At 38.3% G+C, this 20,567-nt stretch overlaps 1 protein-coding gene across 2 annotated transcripts in view; it reads left to right on the top strand.

Moving 5' to 3' along the window:
• atrnl1a (attractin-like 1a) overlaps positions 1–20,243 on the top strand; it is a 232,028-nt gene extending 211,785 nt beyond the window's left edge. For both annotated transcript variants that reach the window (XM_079362624.1, XM_079362623.1), the window contains 2 exons: positions 5,245–5,359; positions 18,543–20,243. In XM_079362624.1, coding sequence (XP_079218750.1) covers positions 5,245–5,359; positions 18,543–18,664 — 237 coding nt within the window. In that variant the 3' untranslated portion in view covers positions 18,665–20,243. The remainder of the gene's footprint in view (positions 1–5,244; positions 5,360–18,542) is intronic.
• Positions 20,244–20,567: the final 324 nt, after the last annotated feature.

Raw genomic sequence — 20,567 nt, 5'->3', positions numbered from 1 at the left:
AGTGCTTAATCACAACTGTGATTAAACCAGAGCCAAGACCCAGGAATGAGTGAAAGCTGATTGAAATAGAGAGCTAGCTTTTTGACTCAGCAGTAACCCTGACCATAAATACCTCTGCACCAACCACTTTGTTTATCTGGGGGACGGAAGTGGAACAACTGCTGCAACAACTGTTTGTTTGGGGTTTTTTTTGACAAAAGGAGATGAGGAGGAAGGAAGCTATAGGGAAGGGGGGAAAGAAGAAAGGAGGGGTGGACATTTTTTTTAAACGACCTTGCTTCACCATAGACAGAATGTTTTTTTTTTATTTATTTCAAATGAATGAAAGAGAAAGGAAAATAATGAAAGATATGAAAATAAAAAATAATTAAAAGGGACCTTGTCTGAGTTCATACTGACTTGTGGTTATTTATGTAGGATAAAACAGAGGGTTACTCCTTTCCAAACAGCACCAGTTACTTGTAACTCTGATGTGAAAAAAGCTTGTCCCTTTATGGTGTTCAGGAGAGATGCAGGCTGACATGAACATGACCATGAGGCCAAAGCACCATGCAACCCAAGAATAAATTCATATTTAACATACACAGAAAGAGCAGCACATTTCTTCCATGACGAGGTCGACTTTTACTGTAGTCGGCTTGGTGACACTGCTGTGATTGGTTTAGTAGCAGGACATGTGACTTAAGAGACACAATTCAAGAATTACAATGTATGTCGTTTTAAAGAATCTGTTATTGGTTACAGTTCACTGTGGATCAAGAGATAGGAGCAAGTCAGCCACTGTTCTGATCGTCTCTTCCCTGCATGTGGGAGAGACTTTTGGTCAGAAACTGAACCCAGAAAAGAGAAGTATTGATGTGCACACCAGTAGGTGCATGGCAAAATCATAAAATGTCACCTGAAGAAGTCTTATGGTTGAAACATTGTGAACAATTAAGCTCCATATAAAACAAGTGGGCTTCTGTGCAACAGATGAATGAAAATAGAAATCAAAAATGTCAGTCAGTTTTATGTTTTACATGGGTAGATCATGAGCCAAATTGCTGAAAAATACAGCAGTTTGAGCCTTTATAGTTCTGTCCAATGGGGAAAATGGGATACATTACCAGTTTTGCCAAAGTAATAACAGAAAGAAAAAATAATTTAAAAAAATTACATAACTAAAATCACAGACATCGAAGAGTTAAGTTGTTGCCTAAATTTGACCTGACTGCATCTTTAAAAACAATCTTCTTTGGATTGTATCCAATAATTCGTATTGGACTGAAATTGCCCAGTATTGCCAACTAGTCAATTTCTTCATTGCACACAGTCAGCAAAAGCTGTTGTCTGGGCTTAAGTGGCACTTGATATTTAAAATATAAATAGAGAGAGAGAACGAGAGACATTACTCTCTCTCTCTCTTTCTGTCTCTCTCTCTCTCTCTCTCTCTCTCTCTCTCTTTTTTTTTTTTCTCTGTCAGGTCAGAACCTCCGTTCTCTTCAGCACTACTTAGCAGCTGTCAGCTGAGACAGCTTTTATACCCAACAGACAGCTCAGCAGGATTTTAGTGTTGACTTAAATGCCCACCTGGACTCCACCCACCTGACTCTCCTTTTTAACCTTCCTATCCTCTCCACCCATCCCTGTTTTTTTGACCCTGCTAATTTCTCCCTATCTCTTTATTGTCACTTTCTCTCTCTTGTCTTTCTCTCTCTCTCTCTCTCTCTCTCTCTCTCTCCCTCTTGTCTTTCTCTCTCTCTTTCTCTCTCTCTCTCTCTCTCTCTCTCTCTCTCCCTCTTGTCTTTCTCTCTCTCTTTCTCTCTCTCTCTCTCTCTCTCTCTCTCTCTCTCTCTGTCTCTTATCTCTCTCTCTCTTTCCTTCTCATCTGTATCACATCTCTCGCACTCTCCCCCTCACTTACTTTGATTAGTTCGGGAACACAGCCAGAGAAAGCTCTTACAGTCGTCACATCACCCTGACTCTGCTTCATCATTCACACACACTTACTCACACAAGTCTATACACTGGCACAAACACAGCACACAACAATTCACACACACAGGAAGGTTAGTCATTTTGCTTTACCAGCATGTTATTAACCTTTTTTTTCTAACAGTCAGAGTTGGGGGAATTATCATGCAAATGGAGAAACAGAAACAACATTTCACCCACCTAGGCTCCTATAGCTGCAACTGATGCCAGGTGTTGAAAACTTAACAGTTCTCTATTAAAGTGAACCTAAAGTTTGACTGTTGGTACGACTCTTTAGAGGCATTCTTGGAGGCACAGGAGTAACTCATAAAATAGAAAATGAAGGTCACAAGGTGATGCAAACAGTTAAAGTTTAACAAGAGGAAATGAGTCTATAAAAATGTATTAAAAAGGAAATGATTTAACATACTCTTGTAATGACAAGGATTCAGGCAGAGGACTTTGAACAAAGTTGTGATAGGTGTAAAACGATGTGATGCTATGAGGGTCACACTCAAAGTCATCAAGTTTACCCTTTATGTAACACTTAAAAAAGTATATACATTTTTTTGCCCTTTTCCTTTTTCTTGTGATCAACATTTTTTTTTAAATTTTATTTTATAAATACAAATATGAAACATGTTATAATCAAATCATGAAATTGAATGTAGGCCAGCGCTCTTTTGTGATGTCGAGCTTGGTTAGAGTGTGCCGTTTTGAAAAACAAAAAAAACAAAAACAAGGTTCGATGCTCAAAAGCACATTTGCAAAAGACTTCCATCCACACATACACACCTCTACAAACTAGAGTCAAAATGACAAGGAGCTTGAGATAAAAAGAAAAAAGGACTAGCGGTGTGAAGATTTCTGTTTGGATTTTTTGCCTTTTTTCATAACGGCACAGTGGATCGATTCCGAAACAAGAGAGAGAGAGAGAGAGAGAGAGAGCATTGAATGACGTGTGGGAAATAGTAAGTTGTCAAAATTTAACCTGCAACTGCCAGCATGAGGGATCACAGTGTCCGTGCATGAGGCGCAACCTAATGCCAAGGCCATCAGCTGTAAAAGAATAATATATATATAAATATAAATAAAGTCAAAGCTATGTTTATAGATGCATGTTAAACTAGAATAAAACACAAAAAAAACCACTTAAATCTAATTGGCTATATGCCTGTAACAAAAAAAATAACATCACCTTAGCCTAGCTAAACATCATCAGGATGGTTGTCCTGCTATTTGTTGCTTTGTTTGTTTTTCTGTGGTGTTATTCATTCTTTTAAATCTATGTGAGTGCAGTAACTGAAGAAAAAAAAAGAGATATAAACATCTGTTTATGTAATTTTTCCACTTTTGGGGTATATAATTTATGAAAAATGTGACTGAAATGATGCATTTGGGGATTAATGTGTCATATATATTATCTTCCTCCTACCTTATTGACAAATACTCAACAAACATCATGTTGTGCCTGTTCTGCTTTACCATACAACTCATTTTATCAAAACATAAGTGTGTGCTCCTTACACCACCTGTCCTTGATACTCAGCAGCCATCTTGATTGTTTACTAAGTGTGAATTTAAATGACCATTTGCTCCACTAACCTCTAATTTCCTGGAGGAAATAGTGTATCGTAAACATGATGCAATGTAAACATCTTTGTTAGTGTTTTGTGGTTGTCTTGTCATTGTCTTGTGGTTTTTGTGAACCTTGGATCAAAGGAATTAGTAGTTAGTAACCCCTTATACACACACAACTTAAGTGGAATGCAGTTGCCTGGGAACAATTCCGTCAGTTGCCACCGCAAAGTGAATAAATAAGTGAGTTATTCGTGTATGTCAGAGAAACTGTGTTTAACATTGACAACAACACATGCTCATCATTTCAAAACGAACAAATACCTGTTATTCTTTTTGTGTCATCTCCATCTTTCACGTTTTGTTCTCTTCCTGTCTCCAAAAAAACAGAACAATGACTCATTGTTTAGTCTGTGTTATCTCAGTCAGGAGAAAGAAGGGCTCGCTAATAGACAGTACTACTACTAGAGCTGTGTGTGTGTGTGTGTGTGTGTGTGTGTGTGTGTGTGTGTGTGTGTGTGTGTGTGTGTGTGTGTATTTAGTTAGTAGGGGATTCATCATTTCCTGACACTGTGAAAACACTAAACAAACAGGGGAGCCTCTTGCCTCTAATTATTCTGTACGCTCTAGCACTTAAACTTATTAGCACCAGAGGGGATGTTTACGTGCGTGTCTCTTTGTGTTTGTGTGTGTGTGTCCTGTTAGTGCCAAGGTGATCCAAGAAATGTGTTGTGTTAAGTTGATAACCACTTTGATAGCAGCATGTTGATGTGTCCTCTAATTACTCTCTGTATATGCCTGAGGCTGCTTATCATGCAATACTATATACAATAATATTTACAGTTTTAACTTGTGACACTCAGCTCACAGAGAGGGTTTTTCTAGTTCTAAATAAATATTGGCTAAACTTGCCATATGTTGATACAGCTGTTTTGTTATTGTTATCCTTTATATTCAATTATTGCCACAGAAGGTACTATCCATGGCCTACCTTATATTAATGCAGGTTGACAATGCTGTGCTCTGTGCATCTATATGAGAGTGTGTGCGTTTATGTGCGTTTACGTGTGTTTTTGTGTGTGTACACGTTTGTACATGTGTGCACATATATTTCCCCACAGACCACAGTAATAAATAGGGTCTGTCTCTGTGACCTTTGTGGTACGGAGTGGCACGAGGGTCAAACTTAATCGATAACTCAATGACTCTCTTCCTCTATGAAAAAGATGTAAGGAAACATAATCCGAGCCATTAGATATTATTGTACAGACATTAAGCTAGTATGCAGTCCCAAAGGTACTGAACAAGCTGGTATATGTTCTTTTTCTTTCATTTTATTAAGGGTTAGCTCATTTTTTCTTTTTATATTTGGCGTACAGTCTCATCATCTCCTACCTGTTTACATCAGCAGCAGCAGAGTTTGATCATAGGGAGGGGGATTCAGGGATCAGGATTTAAAACACACTGTTGCTAATGTATGCATTACTTATTTTCATATTTTGAGAGGGTAAGGAAATCTATGTCATTATCTTGTGGCCCATACGCTGCTGGCAGTGTCTTCTTTTTCATTTTCATGCTGATCAAGTGAACCATTTAAGCCATTCTGGATAACACATGCTCTTTTGTTGTCTTTGTTTTTTTGAGCCTGTTGCTTATTTCTTTATCAATGTGTGCTAAGTGTGGTCCTTTTTTTCATACTGTGTGTTTGTGCAGGGAGTGCCCAAGCCCATAGCTATGGAGCCTTGTTGGGGGAGCAGAGCAGGTGTTTTGACGGTGCTGCTCTATCTGCCAAGAGTCCCATCTGGAATACCTCCGCCCGGACAGTCTGGTAGGACTCACACTAATACTGACAGAGTCGAGTAAACAACACGTAAAAAATTTCATTTTTAAGCTCTTTATAATCAGTGGTATTTTTTACATTCTCAGTCATGACTTACTTTAGTACAAATCATAGATCATTTATTTTCAAATGCTACCTTAAATCTTTTACCTTTTCTTTGTTATGAAGAGACCTGTAAAACATAATCCCAAGTGTTTTCCCACCATAACAAAAAAGAATCACCTTTATTGCTAACATGATTGAAACATGGATATCATCCATTTACACTTGACTTTAGTTTGATACTATTAGGAAGGTGCTTTTTTTTTTTATCCAGTAGCTGTCGCACTTGCACACCAGCATGAAACCAAAACATTCTTCCTATAAACAAGCACAGACAAGTACAAACAAGCAATTTTTACCCAAAACTTGTGAATTACAAAACGACTGTGCCTCCTAAGCATATACATGGTAAGTATGATTAGAAATGCCAGTCTGGCCTAAGACACAACCCTCAAGTCATTAAGCTTAAACTGGGTCTGAAGTGTGGCCGAGTGCCTACTTCAAGAGCTGTAAAAAAAAAAAAAAAAAAAAAAATCAGTTGCAACCCAGGGTTGGAATGGCCAAATGTATACATTTTAAATCTTGCTAGTCTGTTTAGAAAACCATGCTGCACTTCTGTGTAGCTCCTGTAGAATAAAACAGCCTTGTTTTGATCACATTTGTTGCCATACTTTTGTGAAATTTCTGCAAAGTGATTTATGTTTTTTGTTTGCTTATTAACAGTTTATTTGCATACTTGTCATTTATCGCACACCCCAGTGCAATATTCTTCTTTTTATGGAGAAAAAAAGGCTGCCTCAATCATATTTCATGCTGGTAAATTTTAAAACGCAGGTCGTGCATAATGACCAGCTGCAGTAGCTACAGACAGTGTTTATGTCCAACTGTCAGACGCTTCTTAGACACAGCTAATGTGACTTTTTATGATGAAGCGTTACAAATATCAGCTCTCTCACTGGTGAGCCCTCTGTTTTCATTTTGGTTGCCGCAGATGTTGTAAACTGTCAGCTGTCTCTGATCCATGAAATCACACATGTTCCTCTTTGTGGGCTCACAAAAACACCAGTCCACAACATTTGTGATCCTTTTAACAAGTTGGAACTGCTCTCAGAAGCATAGTGATCACTCCAGATGTAGCAGGCGTGTGCCCTTTGGCGGCGTATCATCAGGTGTCATGAAAATAATTCAGCGGTTCTGGCAGATTAAACCAAAACACATTAAAACGTGATGGCAGCTGAGGCATCATCGAATGTGTCTCGATGTTTCTGTGTGCTGTCATCTTTAAAACAGTTTGTGGTCACTTGGTAGAGTAACAGACTAACTGCAGAGTTCAGAAGACTGTTGTGAAGCACCAAACCCATTTCAATTCTCAAAATGACTGTGCTCCAAAGATAATCTGCAAGATGTCCTTCAGGTGATGTGTGCAAGGCTGAATTAATATTTCAGGAAATTAAGGAAGTAACCACTTTGGGTTTTTTTCTCGACAGTCACACAATGTTCAGTTGAATATTATTGATGATGACACTATATTGTTCCCTGACTAAAACAGTTGTTTAAATTTGATTTGTGTATACATCCATTGTATCTTCTTATTCTGTTCTGGAGCAGAATGTTGTTATATTGAGCCGCATCGAGTTGGGGAGGATGATCAATCATTTTCCAGTATGGTCTTTTCTGGTCTTTTCTGATTCGTGCATTCTCATGTCACATTGATAGAATAGCTAAAACTTAATAACCATAATAACTGCGTGCTCTGCTGCTTCATTTGCTATCTTGGTTACATTAAGTGTCCTTTTAAAGTCAGGTCTTGCCCTCATATGACAGGGAAAATCTTCTACTGTTAGAGACGTGTGAAAGGGCATCCCTGTAAAATCTCAGGGGCAGACTGTCCTGATATTCCCAGGAAATTCTCAGGGGGCCATACATATATGAAAGTAGTTTCTGTTCGCTAAAAAAACCCCCATAATCTGAAAAGAGAATATCTTTTTTGGCCTTATAAAGGATTTTTAGTTTTGCTATTAATGAAATAAAACTCCATCAGAGGAGAGAATAAAAATCACAGGGATTTTGCAGACCATCAGATTTCCCCACGTTTGATATCAATACATTTTATTTCCTGTCACAGATGTTCCAACATTTAGCATCAGCAAGATTTTCACCGCAAAACACAGAATAATTGAATAAAAACTCTATGTATGGCACATTTTACGGCAGATCTGATGTGGGAAGACCTAGCAGGTTTTCCCTCCGGCACTGACTGTTGGATCAATTGTTCTCCTAAATGAGACATCCTGACTTTCCAAAGTCTGAGCTCTCATGCTGCCCCTATAGACGGATGACATGTGATATCCTCCACCTGCCTGAGCCAACAACCACACGGCTGTACAAATCACAAAAAAGACAGAAGCACTTCCTCACAGACCTTAACAAGGACCTGGAGCTTTCTGCACTGTCAGCATGAAGCCAATCTCCTCCATATTCCACCTCATTCAACTTCTCCATACTCATTCACATACATTTAGTCCCCCTGACATTAATCTCTTTCTATTTTCCACCCCTCTTGCAGCTTTTTGAGAGACTGCTGTCGGTTTGGCTTGTAATAGTTTTGGCTTTTTATATAGTGGAGTGAATGTAACTGGATCAGGTGTGAGGAGCCTCTATTCCTCCAGGCACGAAGCAAAGCCTTCAACGATACAATAAACTGACAGGAAATGACCAGAGCAGACTGTAAATCCGACTAGTTGGGGGATGAGCTTGACTGATTCTGCCAAAATTCTCACTTCCAGTCACCAGGAGCTCAACTTATGCTTTATTTCCTCCATTACTGACCATTAGCTCCTCAGTTCTATAGATACTTTTTTTAAACCGGTCTTAGTACATTGCTTTTCTCTTGTGCCTTTGGCTGCTGCTTTATCTTTGTCTATTTTGTTTTGAATTGTTTTGTTTATTATTTTTAATGGGTTTGTATTGAGTTTGTTTGTTTAGCTGTGTCTTCTGTAAAAACACATTGGGTTCACGATTGTATGAAATGTGCTATACAAATACATTTGCGTTGAATTAAACTAAATTTAACCTTGACCAGCACTCATGCAAATGTATAGTGTCCCACTGCTATTTTACTGTAGTTGTGTTTTATATTCACTACCTGTTTTTTTTTTTTGTTTTTTTTGTAAATCACTGGCTCATCACAGAAACAGCTGTCTTATTATCAGGAAATTAGGCCAATAAGCTGCTCCTCACTTCTTGTCAGACTGCTCTCTGGGGAATGTCCAGACTCCTTGTTGTTTTTCTTGTCAAATCAATGAAATAGCTATTGTTGTTTTGATTGTTTCCAGCCTTTTTCAGTGATCAGAGTTAAGAATGATCATAGCAGTTGCACATACAGACACATAAACACACATTATGCATCTTCAAAAACACCAAGGAGCAGATAGAAGTCACGTAAAAGAAGAAAATCGCCCACCCATCACCAATCCCCAGTCTCTCCTCTCCTCTCCTCCCTCCATCCTCCCACCCCTCACTCCCAAGAGAGGCTCTTAGCATAGGGTCAGACAGCAGTCCTCCATTGATGTTGGCATGTATGAAGATGAAGTCACTGCAGGCTAGCTCCGCCCACCCTCGATGGGAGACACTTCAAGAGGAATCCTCGATGAGCAAGCCTATTTTAGCGTGCCTTTCCTCGCACTATTTTCTCTTTGTTTTCGTCGTGTCCTCCTTTGCTCTGCTCCCCCGAGGTGTTACCATTAACTGACCCTTTTATATGTAAGAGGAAGAAAACACCAAGTGAGAAAAAGAACTGCCTAACGGCCAACATTTCCGGTCATATTCTTCACTTTGCCTAGTTTTTTTCACTCTTTACATCTGTGTATCATTTCATTGTGTGTTGGAACCCAGTTTGTGATTGTCCTTCACTGGTTCCACACTTCCTAAAGCCTTTGCTAGCTCTTGACACCGTAACCTCTAAACACAAAAAGCTTTCCCACTATGATGATTTACAAACCTTGTAAATACCTGCTGGCATCCATCAACTTATATTTTATCCCCCAGGCCTATTGTTTTCAGTCACAACACAAATGCTGATGACATTGGTAAGGTGTGTTACCAACTAAATCTTTTTGGCTACCCTGCCTAGCCAATGTACTTAAAAACAGATTTTTTAAAAGTAATAATCAGTTATAGAAGACCTCATGGTTGAAACATACTGATCCAATACATAATATTTGTGGCATTGACCAAGTACCCTTCACACACACACATTTCACCTGTATAAAAGTAGTTCAGTTTATAGTTTCAATTGGATTTTAGTGTATGAGTGAAAATAGAAATATTTAACACACAGCATTTGAAAGTGGTACTTGAGCCCAATTTCATGTCCAATATTTATCCTAGTTTCACTATTTCTGGTCATGGAAAAATGCTTAAGCTTTTTAGGTCTGGCAGAATAAGTTCTATCCGCACCAGGTTTCTCACTTACTTCCAATGCAACACCTGTTGGTTTGCAAAGATAACTGATCTTATATCTGGCAAACTAAGGGGCCTTCAAAAGGGCCATGTAAGGATGCTTCAAAAACAGCTACCTTCTGCGGTCAAATTAAATACAGACCATTTCGGAAACTTATAAAGAGAAAATACTGACTGTTGCATTGATGTCAGAGAGGCCTGTCATTTTAACATAACATGTTTCCTTGCTTTTTGCTATTATTGTTAGATCACTGTATGATTTAATTCAGCAAATACCTTCCATATTGCTGCTTTAAATGAAATGGATAGTAAAACAAAGTCATGAAAAATCAAATCAACAAGTACCTTACCAGCAGTAGTGGCAAAATCAATCAAGCATTATTAAACACTCTGGGTTTAGATAAGACAATACAAAAGACTAAATAAAAGATGAGAATTGAAATATTCATTATACATGTACACACTGATAATGCATTTCCGTTTGGGATGTAGCAGTGATAATGCTGTTTGATTAAACCTATTTTAGCTAAGCTCTTAGTGCCAAACTCAGCCCTCTCTTTATGATCACAGGCTGGTGCATGTGATGAGATTACAGGCTGCAGAAGTAGAGGAGGTCTCTAAGCTCTCGTACAGCTTTTTCAAACCGAGCTACACATCTACACACAAACTCTACCAACAGGACAGTCAAAATCAAATCCTGTGGTTATATAAAATAATATTTATCACAACTTTTACCCTAATGCTCCAATTTCTAAAATCCCGAAAAGTAAAGCTAACATAGACGACCCTGACTCTGTTTGTTGGAGTGTCTGACAGCTGTCGTCTGCCAAATTGCAGGGGACAACTCCCACATGGTGCCTGTTTCTGAGAGCCACTTTCACAGGAGAGGAACAGCTTGACCATTGAGTGACTGTTTGACTGATTCAAAGTCACAGTGGCCTGACATGATGGACAAAGCAGGAGGGAAATACTGACAGCCAGGAGTGCTGAAAAAGAGATAGGGATGGAGTGAGGAAAAAAAGGGAGAAAGAGATCTTATTTCTCGCTCAAGTCACCATTTTTCTGTCTCCAAGAAGACTTCATCTTTCCCCCGTTGGTTTAACTGCTCTGCCATTGCTCCGGCGGCTGTCTTTGCTCCTTTTGTTTATTGTTTTATATAAAATGGAACTCAATCAGTGGTTAATGGATGTACAAAGCAGCACATATTCTGCACATAAAGACAGTGTGCTACATTTCTTTCTCAGCTTCCCTCTTGAGCTTAGATAGTGGGTCAACAGAGACAGAGGCACAGCAGTATTCACAGCCGCTTTCTCCTGCGCTAATCTGCCTATTCAGCACCAGAGATGGAGCATGGAATATCTGAAAGTGTGTGTGAGAGAAAGAGAGAGAGAGAGAGAGAAGGAGAGAGAGAGAGAGAGAGAGAGAGAGAGAGAGGGTAAAAGTGGGAAATATACAGGTACTGTAAGATGTTGAAAGTCTTTGTGAGTAAAAATAGAAAAGGCATCTTGAGAGAGAAAGGAGGTATTAAAAGGCTGAGAGCGCAGATAACAGTCCTCTGAGCACCTTCCTAAAAATAATTCAAGAGTCGAAACAGGTGGAAAATAAGAGAACAATTAGGAAGTAAAATGGAGTAGGAGGGAGTTTCTAGTAAGTGTCCTTGGCAATGTCCCTTCATCCACAGAAACAGATTTGAAAATTGCTGCAGCAACTTTGAGACTGTAAGTCCTCGTGGTTATGCTTTTTGATTAATCCACTCCTGGTGTCCTTGAAAGCAACTAAGGAAAAGTAGAAAAGAAAAAAATAATCTCACTTTTTCTTTGCTTACTCACTGCTCCCTGCTGTACATTTTGTAATTTGTCCTCAAGTCTTATTTTCTTACTTTGTGGAGTGAAAGTACAATAATATGGTTGTGCTAATCTATCTTCCCGTATTTATAATCTACCCTCCTCCTCTAGCCTCCTCTTTCTTCTTCCGCCAGTTGGCGTTTACAGCACTGAACTGGACTGAAGCAAAATAGAGTGCATTCAAATAACCTGTTTCCATCACTGTCTATTCTATCTCAGCCAAACACTGACACAGTTATGTGTATAAATCAATGCACAGTTTGAACATATGCATGAAAATAGGAAGGGGGGAAGTAGCTCCTGTGTTCTGTTCCTCGTGTTTGTTTCCTTCCTGTCTCTTATTACTCCCCCTCCTCTCTCCCTTTAAATACTGACCAAGCATCTTTATGCTTTTTGCTGCATCATTCTCACTTTGGCCCTCTTCCTAAAATGGGGGGGGGGGAAAAATCAGATTTATTATCCTTGGACAGGGAAGTGATGTTGATCGTCTGAATTAAAGAAAAAGGCACAACTATGGGGGACAACACTTTATTGATCAACTTATTAAACTCCTTTGAGCTTATTTTGTTTAATTCTGGTCAAATTGCTGAGCACACAAAGGAAGCTTCAGTATCTTCTGCTGCTCAATAACAGGCGTTATTAATATGAGATTTGTTTTAAAGGTCAAGAAGGTCACTTCGGAATCTGTCATACTTTTCACCATGGTGAAACACCAGGTGTTTACAGACCACAGGAACTTCTTCATAGTTCAAGGAACTGTTGGAACTGTCCTCCTTTTTTATTCATTACTCCCCGCTATGAACTGTTTTAGTTCCGAGAACCCTGCTAAGAAAAACCTTTTACAGTAGCCAGTACCCTGGATGGTTTGGTTTATAATCTTCATTTAAGGCTTGGCTGACGACATATTTGACCTTATTCCTTTTCCACAGACATGCAATCATTGCTCAACACAAGGTCTTAGTAAAAGTCTAGGACGTTGGGGTGCTGGTAGCAAAGCAGTTAGTGCCCCACATATACAAAGGCTGTAGTCCGCCAAGCAGGTAGCCCAGGTTCAAATCCAACCTGTGGCTCCTTCCAAATGTGTCATTCCCCACTCTCGCTTTGCCTGATTTGTGACTATCCATTGTCCTATTTGTATATGAAGCCCAAATATTAGTCTTTCAAAAAGGGTAGCACATTCACCTTGTGTGAGTGGACTGAGAGATGACTTGATTCACAAGCAGAAATGTTTTGTCTCAATAATCTAGAAAATGACCAGCCTTTTGACTATTCAGACTATCTTTTATTAGTGTGAATGCTTCAAAGCATTCACACTATTGTTATCCAAATCTTTTTCATTATAATTAGAGATTAACATTGGTTAAACCCGGGGTGTCATAACGTTAATGGGGAGTGAGACTGACCTCCGGCCCAAACAGAGGAAGTGGACCTTGATAGGCTTTATTTTAAATACACAAAAAAATAAAATAATAATAATAATAAAAAAAAATATATATTTATATATATATAAATATAAATATATATATATATATATATATATAAAGAATAGTTTAGTCCACCCCGCACTTGTTGACAGGGTCGATCAGGAAACAAAGAGAGCTTTACGAAAGATTCTGCAGCACCATGTCTCCCCAAAGAAAACACAATCAGGATGTAAAAAGTGAAAGAGAGAATGAAATAGAGAAAGAAAGATTGAAGAGGAAGAGAAAGCAAGCAGAAGGAAAATAAGACTATCAAACAGTACAAGGCAGTCTTTAGTCCTTCAGAAAGAAGATATAAGTCTTCCTTATGACACTGTCATCCACTATGCTTAAAGTCCATGTGACATTATTTGATATTATATAAACAAGGACAATTTTTGATATAGGCTTACGATAGATTTGAGAGAATTTTGGTTTGAAAAAATACACTTTTATTATTTTTAGATTTCTCCGTTTGTTAGATGAATAAAGGATTATCTTTTTAAAGACTGATTTTAACCATCAAACATGAACTTAAGTGGGTTTGTGTAACTGAGGTGTGGTTATAATGGTTTGCTGTGGTGGATCCCAATGTAATATATTTTCATGGTGCCCTCGCATTCGTAGCCACACCCCTGGGTTCAACTGCTGGTTCCTGTTCTTCCCCCCTCTGCATCCCCCTCCTCACACCCTCTTTCCTGTCTCCCACTGTCTCCCTCTGGGTGTCTGATTGGACAACTGCTTGACAGGAATCGAGAAAAAAAGAGGCACTCACAAACTCAGCTCCATTGACCCGGAATGGATCTCCGATACTTTGATCCACTCAGTCTTTGAAGCCATCAGGGAGCGAGTCTCCTGTCACCATCACTCCCTCATCCGTTCTGCTTGTTGACTTCTTGTCAAAATAAACAAATCTGGTATTTCCTGTCAGCTAAGTCTGTATTTATTAAGTGGACATGAAGGTTTGATCAAGTCAAGTCACTGATCTAAGCATCATTGTTGTTTTGCCCTTTTTTGTCGCTACACTTGCGATTACAATGATTGATATAACAGATATAAAAATGTATTAGTATAAAGTGCGACAGCTCAAGGTCTTACACACAAATTGGATCAGATGCATTAAAAGAAAAGTCAGAGCAAGGTCAGGATGAATGGTACCAGATGTGCGTCTGTCTTTATTATTTATCGTCTTTTTATTCATGATGAAAGCACACAAATCACAACTTTAAAACTTTAGAAACTTTAAAGCATCATGGTCAGCTTAAGGACCTTCTTGTGATTTTGTGATGCATTTGATTTTATTTCTATTCAAATTTAGGATTTGAAGCTGTTGAGAGACATTCTTTAAGCATTTGACTTGTATACCAATCACAGACGCGATCGTCATAAAATGTTCCTGTTTGCTTGGAGTCACACCTGGGTCTGACACACATTCTTCAAACCCACGTCTTTGCATGTTCTGTTTGCTGGTCCTTTACCAGTTTTAATCAGTGCCTCACAAATGCAGAAATATTGAATTATCATAATGAATCTGCATTGCATGGACAGTGGCTTGGTGTTCCTGTTTACCCTGCCTGCTATCCATACTGCCTTCATTGAGTTTTTTGTGCTGATTTTTGGACAGCAGATTATATAGAACCATAGAGACCAAAAACTCTCTGCAGGGTTTTGAGAATTTCAGAACCTATTAAGAGATAAAATGTATACAGAGTATGAAGAAAAAACACCCGGAAGAGACCAAAGAAAACCTCTAGAAAAATAATCAAATGAATAATTACCTCTGATAAGATGGCATCGCAGGGTTGTTGTTTTTTGTTCGATACCAACTCAAAAACGTTGGCCTCAACAGATTCAGCCTTGGTGCAAAGCTTAATTATCACATCTTGCTGAACTGGTAAACAAAAAGTGTTTTTTTTAATACAGATATAATTCACTTAATCTACTTGGGGTTTTTTTGTTTTTTTTACAGATGTTGAAATGATAAAATATGTACACTATCATGCCTTCAAGTCTACATTCTCGAAAAAAAAGTTTTCGATGTAGGCAGGTCTGTTTTTTAGTTCTTGTTAAAACTCCACCCATAATGGACTTATCACAGAGTGTTTGCTAGATGCCTTCATTGAAGTTTAATGATTGATTTGGAAAAACAGCCTGATTGTTCAACTAGAAATAAGGTGGTCTCCAGGTTAGTATGTGAGCTCCTCCAGTCACAGATGTTCTCCAGCTGCAGTCGATCTTTTCCACATCATACTTGTTCAGATAAAGGTTCTTGGTGATGTGTCCCTCCTGCTAATGACCCCATTAGCAGGAGGGGGGGGGGGGGGTTAATGAAGCTTCAACTTACCTGACAAAACAGTCACATTAAGGATCTCTGTTGCCATGGCAGCAAATGAGCACCTGCACTCACCTGCAGCATAATTTGATTACTTTTGACCAATTTAATTTTTTCAAATGGAGACGTGTGTGCTCAGCTTGAAAAATCAACACAATTATGAGGGTAATTTGTCAAATGTGAAAGCTATTTTGATGGAGGAATATTCTGATGTCACATCAGAAATGAATCTGTATTTTTCTCTTTTTATCCCAGTATTTTGGATTGGTTGTGACATGCAGAGTTGTGTGTAGATTAAGTGAAATGTCCATTCTTACTGATTTGTCCTTTTCACTTTTGTCACATGTCAGTTATTTATTGTTTTAGTGAGAAGGATTTTATTTTAAGTGTCCTTCTGTTTTTGGTGTAAGAATCAGCTTTTTTCTTGTCATGTTTGGATAAAAATATTCTAAATAACTGTCAGGGTGGCAGGGTTGGCGGCTGGAGGGGGAGGGGTTAACTAGAAAAAGATGTATGAAACATGATTTAGCCCTTTAAGTTTAACCAGCTCATGGTAGTGTTGTAGAATCAGTGTAAACAAAGATCTCACAACAACAAACCCAGAGTTTTGCTGTCTTTTTTTAAAGCCATTACTTAGTAACATATTTACTTGAGATATATTTGATACATGAGATATCAATGCTTAAATGTTCCATAATATAATTTAAGCTGTCAAATTTGAAATATAAACCATCCTTACTTTTTTTTAAAATTTGTTACTTATACAACATTCTATGACAACCTACTCTGCCATGGTGAAGTAGCTTGTTTTCAATTAATTTCCATTAATTTATGTGTGTACATTTCTGGAATATACTGTACCTAACATAACATTGAAAAATTAATGCAAAAAATGTCAATGTTAAAGTGATTTAACTTGTTATTTATTTAAATTGCACCTACAAGATTAAACAAAATCTATCAGATCCACCTACACACACACACACACACACACACACACACACACACACACACACACACACACACACACACACACACACAAATCCTGCTGCAATACCATAAAAGAAAGATATGAATTATCAGGTCAGTGCCTATACAAAAAAGTCTAAAGATAAAATTGCTGTAATCTCAAAATCATTTGAAAAAGTTCATTACCTGAACGTATTCACTGGTTCCAGAATGATGTGATGTAGAAGTAAGGTGGAAATACTGCCATTGAAATTAAATTTAAGAAACATATCATCAGACTATTTTAGTATTTTCTGTGTTGGCCAGAGCACACATCTATTACCCCCCCATAACCTGAAATCAAAGCTATAAAGATCCACACTCCAACAGACCAGGTGCTGCTATAGCCAATCAGCTTTTCTCAATTGTTCTGGGTGATGAAGGCTCATAAGTGATGGCTACCATATCCACTTTTTTGTTCCAGAACTTTTAAATACTTCAAAGTGCACAGGTGCATGCACAAATATACTGCATTTTCATAGTTTCCCTCAGTTGAACACACAGACCTGAAGAGTCAGACAAACACATGCACAATCTGCGCAACAGTGTAATCGGCTTTACCTTTTCCACCCACAAAAAAAAAATCCCAAGAATCACTTGAGTGTGAAATGCTGAAAAACATTCTGCATCCAAATCATATCAAGAGTGCACCAGATTCCTCTGCACCGTTTGCTGGTTTTGTTTATTTGGCTCCTGCGAACTGGCAGATTGAGCTCTTGTCGTAATGACCATGCATTGTCAAGCCCACGGTTGTCGAGAGGGGAAGACAGGAGTAGCTGCAGTCACTAAGCGCTGCCATGACTCTAAATCCACATTAAGAACATCAGCTACTGCCAAGGTAACAGAATGCTCCCAGGCATCTGATGCCATGCTGCATCCGGCCTCCTCTCTGTGAGCTGTATGCTGTGGAGAGCAAGTCAGACATCAGATACATAACTTTGTTCAGACAGAGTTATGATTTTGCTGGACAGTGAAAAGGAGACTGAAAGAAAAAGGGAAAAGACTGAGACAGGATGTTGGAAGATACGCTTCAGTGACCTCAGTACTGTCTTCTGTTCCAGCCAGACATCAGCGGCTGGAGAGATGTTGATAAAACAATTATTAGATGTCTCTTTGAGGAGCTAGCAAATGGGACAATTTGTCTCTACCTGTCACACACTGGCTGAGGTGTTGATGTCCCCACATTGTCTTTTTTTCCAGAGGATTTTATTTGATTTACATACCCTACAATCTCAGGTTGTAAAATAAGTACACATATATGTTTTCCCTATCACTTTATTAAAAATATTGTCAACATGGCCTTCTTTTGAGCAAATATCCATGTCCAGGAGTTTTACAAAAGCTTCTTTTTCCAGGACCAAAGTGTCAATTTGCATTTAGATGGCCAATAAATATAGAGTAGATAGAGCTACTCTCTAACATGCCAGTGCACATGTTGACTAGACCTCAACTTATAACCTCTACTTTCTTTCAGTTTAGTCTTTTCTATCATACGCAATAGTCCCTGAAAAACAATAATATTTACATGACACATTTTGGATTCAGTTAGATAGCAAAACAGAGGCCATGACACAAAATATTACATAAAGTGATAAACATAAAGGGGCCCGCTTCAGAGCCTTGTGGAATCCCACTGTATAGCTTTGAGATTTAATATTTGAAATCTCATAAAAGCAGTAATATGTTTCATTTATTCTTCCAAATCTTATATCCTTTATTAAACATTACTGATATCTTTTTTTGGTGATGAACTTTTACTGAAAAAGCTAATTTGCATTGCATTTTGTAAATTCATATGTTATGGTGTATACATAAAAAAAAAGATAAAAGAGGACCTTGGGTTATTTGAGGAAGAGGAATTATGACAATAATAACAATATGCCACTTAACCTACATGTAGTATCATTCCACTTACGAAGCCCCAGAGTATTAATATAACACACTCATCAACAACTTTGCTGCATGTATTCTGTTAAAGGATCTAATTGACTAAATCAAACTCTCTTTTCTCTCTCAACCTCCAGGTATTGCAATAGCCAGTGCTCTGGTAGACACATCACAACAGAGAGTGGCAGATTTCAAAGACAGAGGCCTCAATCTGAAGCACCGCAAACACGTTGTGCACCACCAAGGGACTTGTGTATGAACTGGATGGCCTCCACATGGTGAAAACATATCCACCTTGCCCCCCTTGAGAACGTTCATTGGAGTTATTCTCTTTGCCCTGAGACAAAGGGATGCATTGTTAACAAAGGCAAAGCATAGGACGTTTTGGTTTTTCTTTGCTTGGTCGTTGCTGGCTTGGAAGGAAAAGGAAATGTATCCACTGTTTCAACAACAGTAGGAGAAGTGGGAACAATTGTCTGGACCCTTTTTTCCCTGGATCCAGATGGACAGCTTCGTAAACATGCTATTTTCCCCCCTGAGGAAACATTTCGGTGGTGATGAGCCAGGACAACAAAAAATGGGAAAACCTGCAGATTGATGAGAATGTGTCTCTCCAGCACAGCTTTCGTCTGAATTTACTAAGAGAGCTGGCAGACGTTTCCACTTCCATGCCATGTGGTTTCTTGGTCTCCAGGGCTTTGCCTGTCATGGAGTGCCATATTGAAAAACACTTGTTTTACACTAATAAACCAAACTCAATGGCTTTGAACTCCTGTGAACGACATATAACAGCACTAACTGAGCCCAAATTCAGTCCTGCTTGGACTCAGGCAGAATTTGGGTGTTATTAGATCAATGAGTAACCATGTAATGGATGGTGTTCCGTGACAAGGATTTGCTTCACAAGAAAGTCTCCTCTGGGACTTTCAAAGACCACTGCTGTTAAGATGTAGACAAACTGCATCTATGCAAGGATGCAGCCATTGAAGTGCATCCTTTTTATCAAATACTTGTACTTCAAAATCTATCCTGTCCAAACATTTGAAGTTTTACATTTTGATGCTCAGGTGCTCTGCAATGAAAAAGGGGCCATTATCAGTAGCTTTGGGCCTTATAAACATCTGTATATGCACTATAAATGAACTGCTTTACCAGTACATTAGGTCCTTTATGTGGGACACAATTATGCAACTGATCATGCTAATGCAATGTTTATTCTGGACTGTGGTGTAACCTAAAGGTTAGTATCATCAAACACATACTACTGATGGTATTTATACTTCAGCTCATTCATTTGTTTTGTAATGTGAAGCTACAGTAGAGTTGATTTCATGCCTGTTCATTTGCAATACACAAACTGTTTCTACTTTATTTATTAAATGTGCAAATTTTGTTTCAACATAATATAGAACTTTTTACAAATGCACTTAGATTTTTTTTTTAATAGAGAGACATTTGATTTACAGATTAATGTTTTTTTTTATTTGACGATACCCTGTGTGTATTTTAATTCAAAATATAAAACATATCTGTATTATGCATATCACAACATGTTTTGATAAATGTCTAAAAGTTTTATCCCTTTATCCATTCTGTTAAACGTTAATTGAATTTTGTGAAGTTACTTTATCACCTGCACAGTAGAGGTATGTCCTTATGCACTTGTATAATCTATATACAGAGCCTGTTTCATTTTCTCTCAGGCATTTTGTCTTTATGTCATTTTGCACCTGTTTGTTGCTGAGACTTGTATTAACAAAGGGCAGCTCACTACACTGTTTTTTCCATTTGAGCATAAATGTGTAAATTTACAATTAAACATTTTTTTGATGCCTCTTCTTACGGTAATTGCATCTGATAGACTAAGTCATCCTACCTCTGGTGTTCTGGGATTTTATTGATTGGTGTTCTCAGGATGTCAGAAAGGTCAGATGCATGTTCTGCCAACATTATAGACTCTGCAACCTAATACTGCTGATAGAGTTACGTAAAGACTGGCTCAGCAGTCTGAATGTGCAAACAGACAAAGGGAAAACACTGAGTTAATAATACTTAATCTAGATTTTACATAGCACAACACCCCAAAGGAATCGTCCTGTTACAGCTTATTATCAAAGCACCTATAACAACCTTCGAGAGGCCTTTACTTTCAATTTAATGAG

The sequence above is a fragment of the Symphodus melops genome (genome assembly GCF_947650265.1).
Source record: "Symphodus melops genome assembly, chromosome: 15".
NCBI classification, from domain to species: Eukaryota; Metazoa; Chordata; class Actinopteri; order Labriformes; family Labridae; genus Symphodus; species Symphodus melops.
Note: the sequence above shows the minus strand (reverse complement) of the source record. Positions and strands in the feature narration are given on the sequence as shown.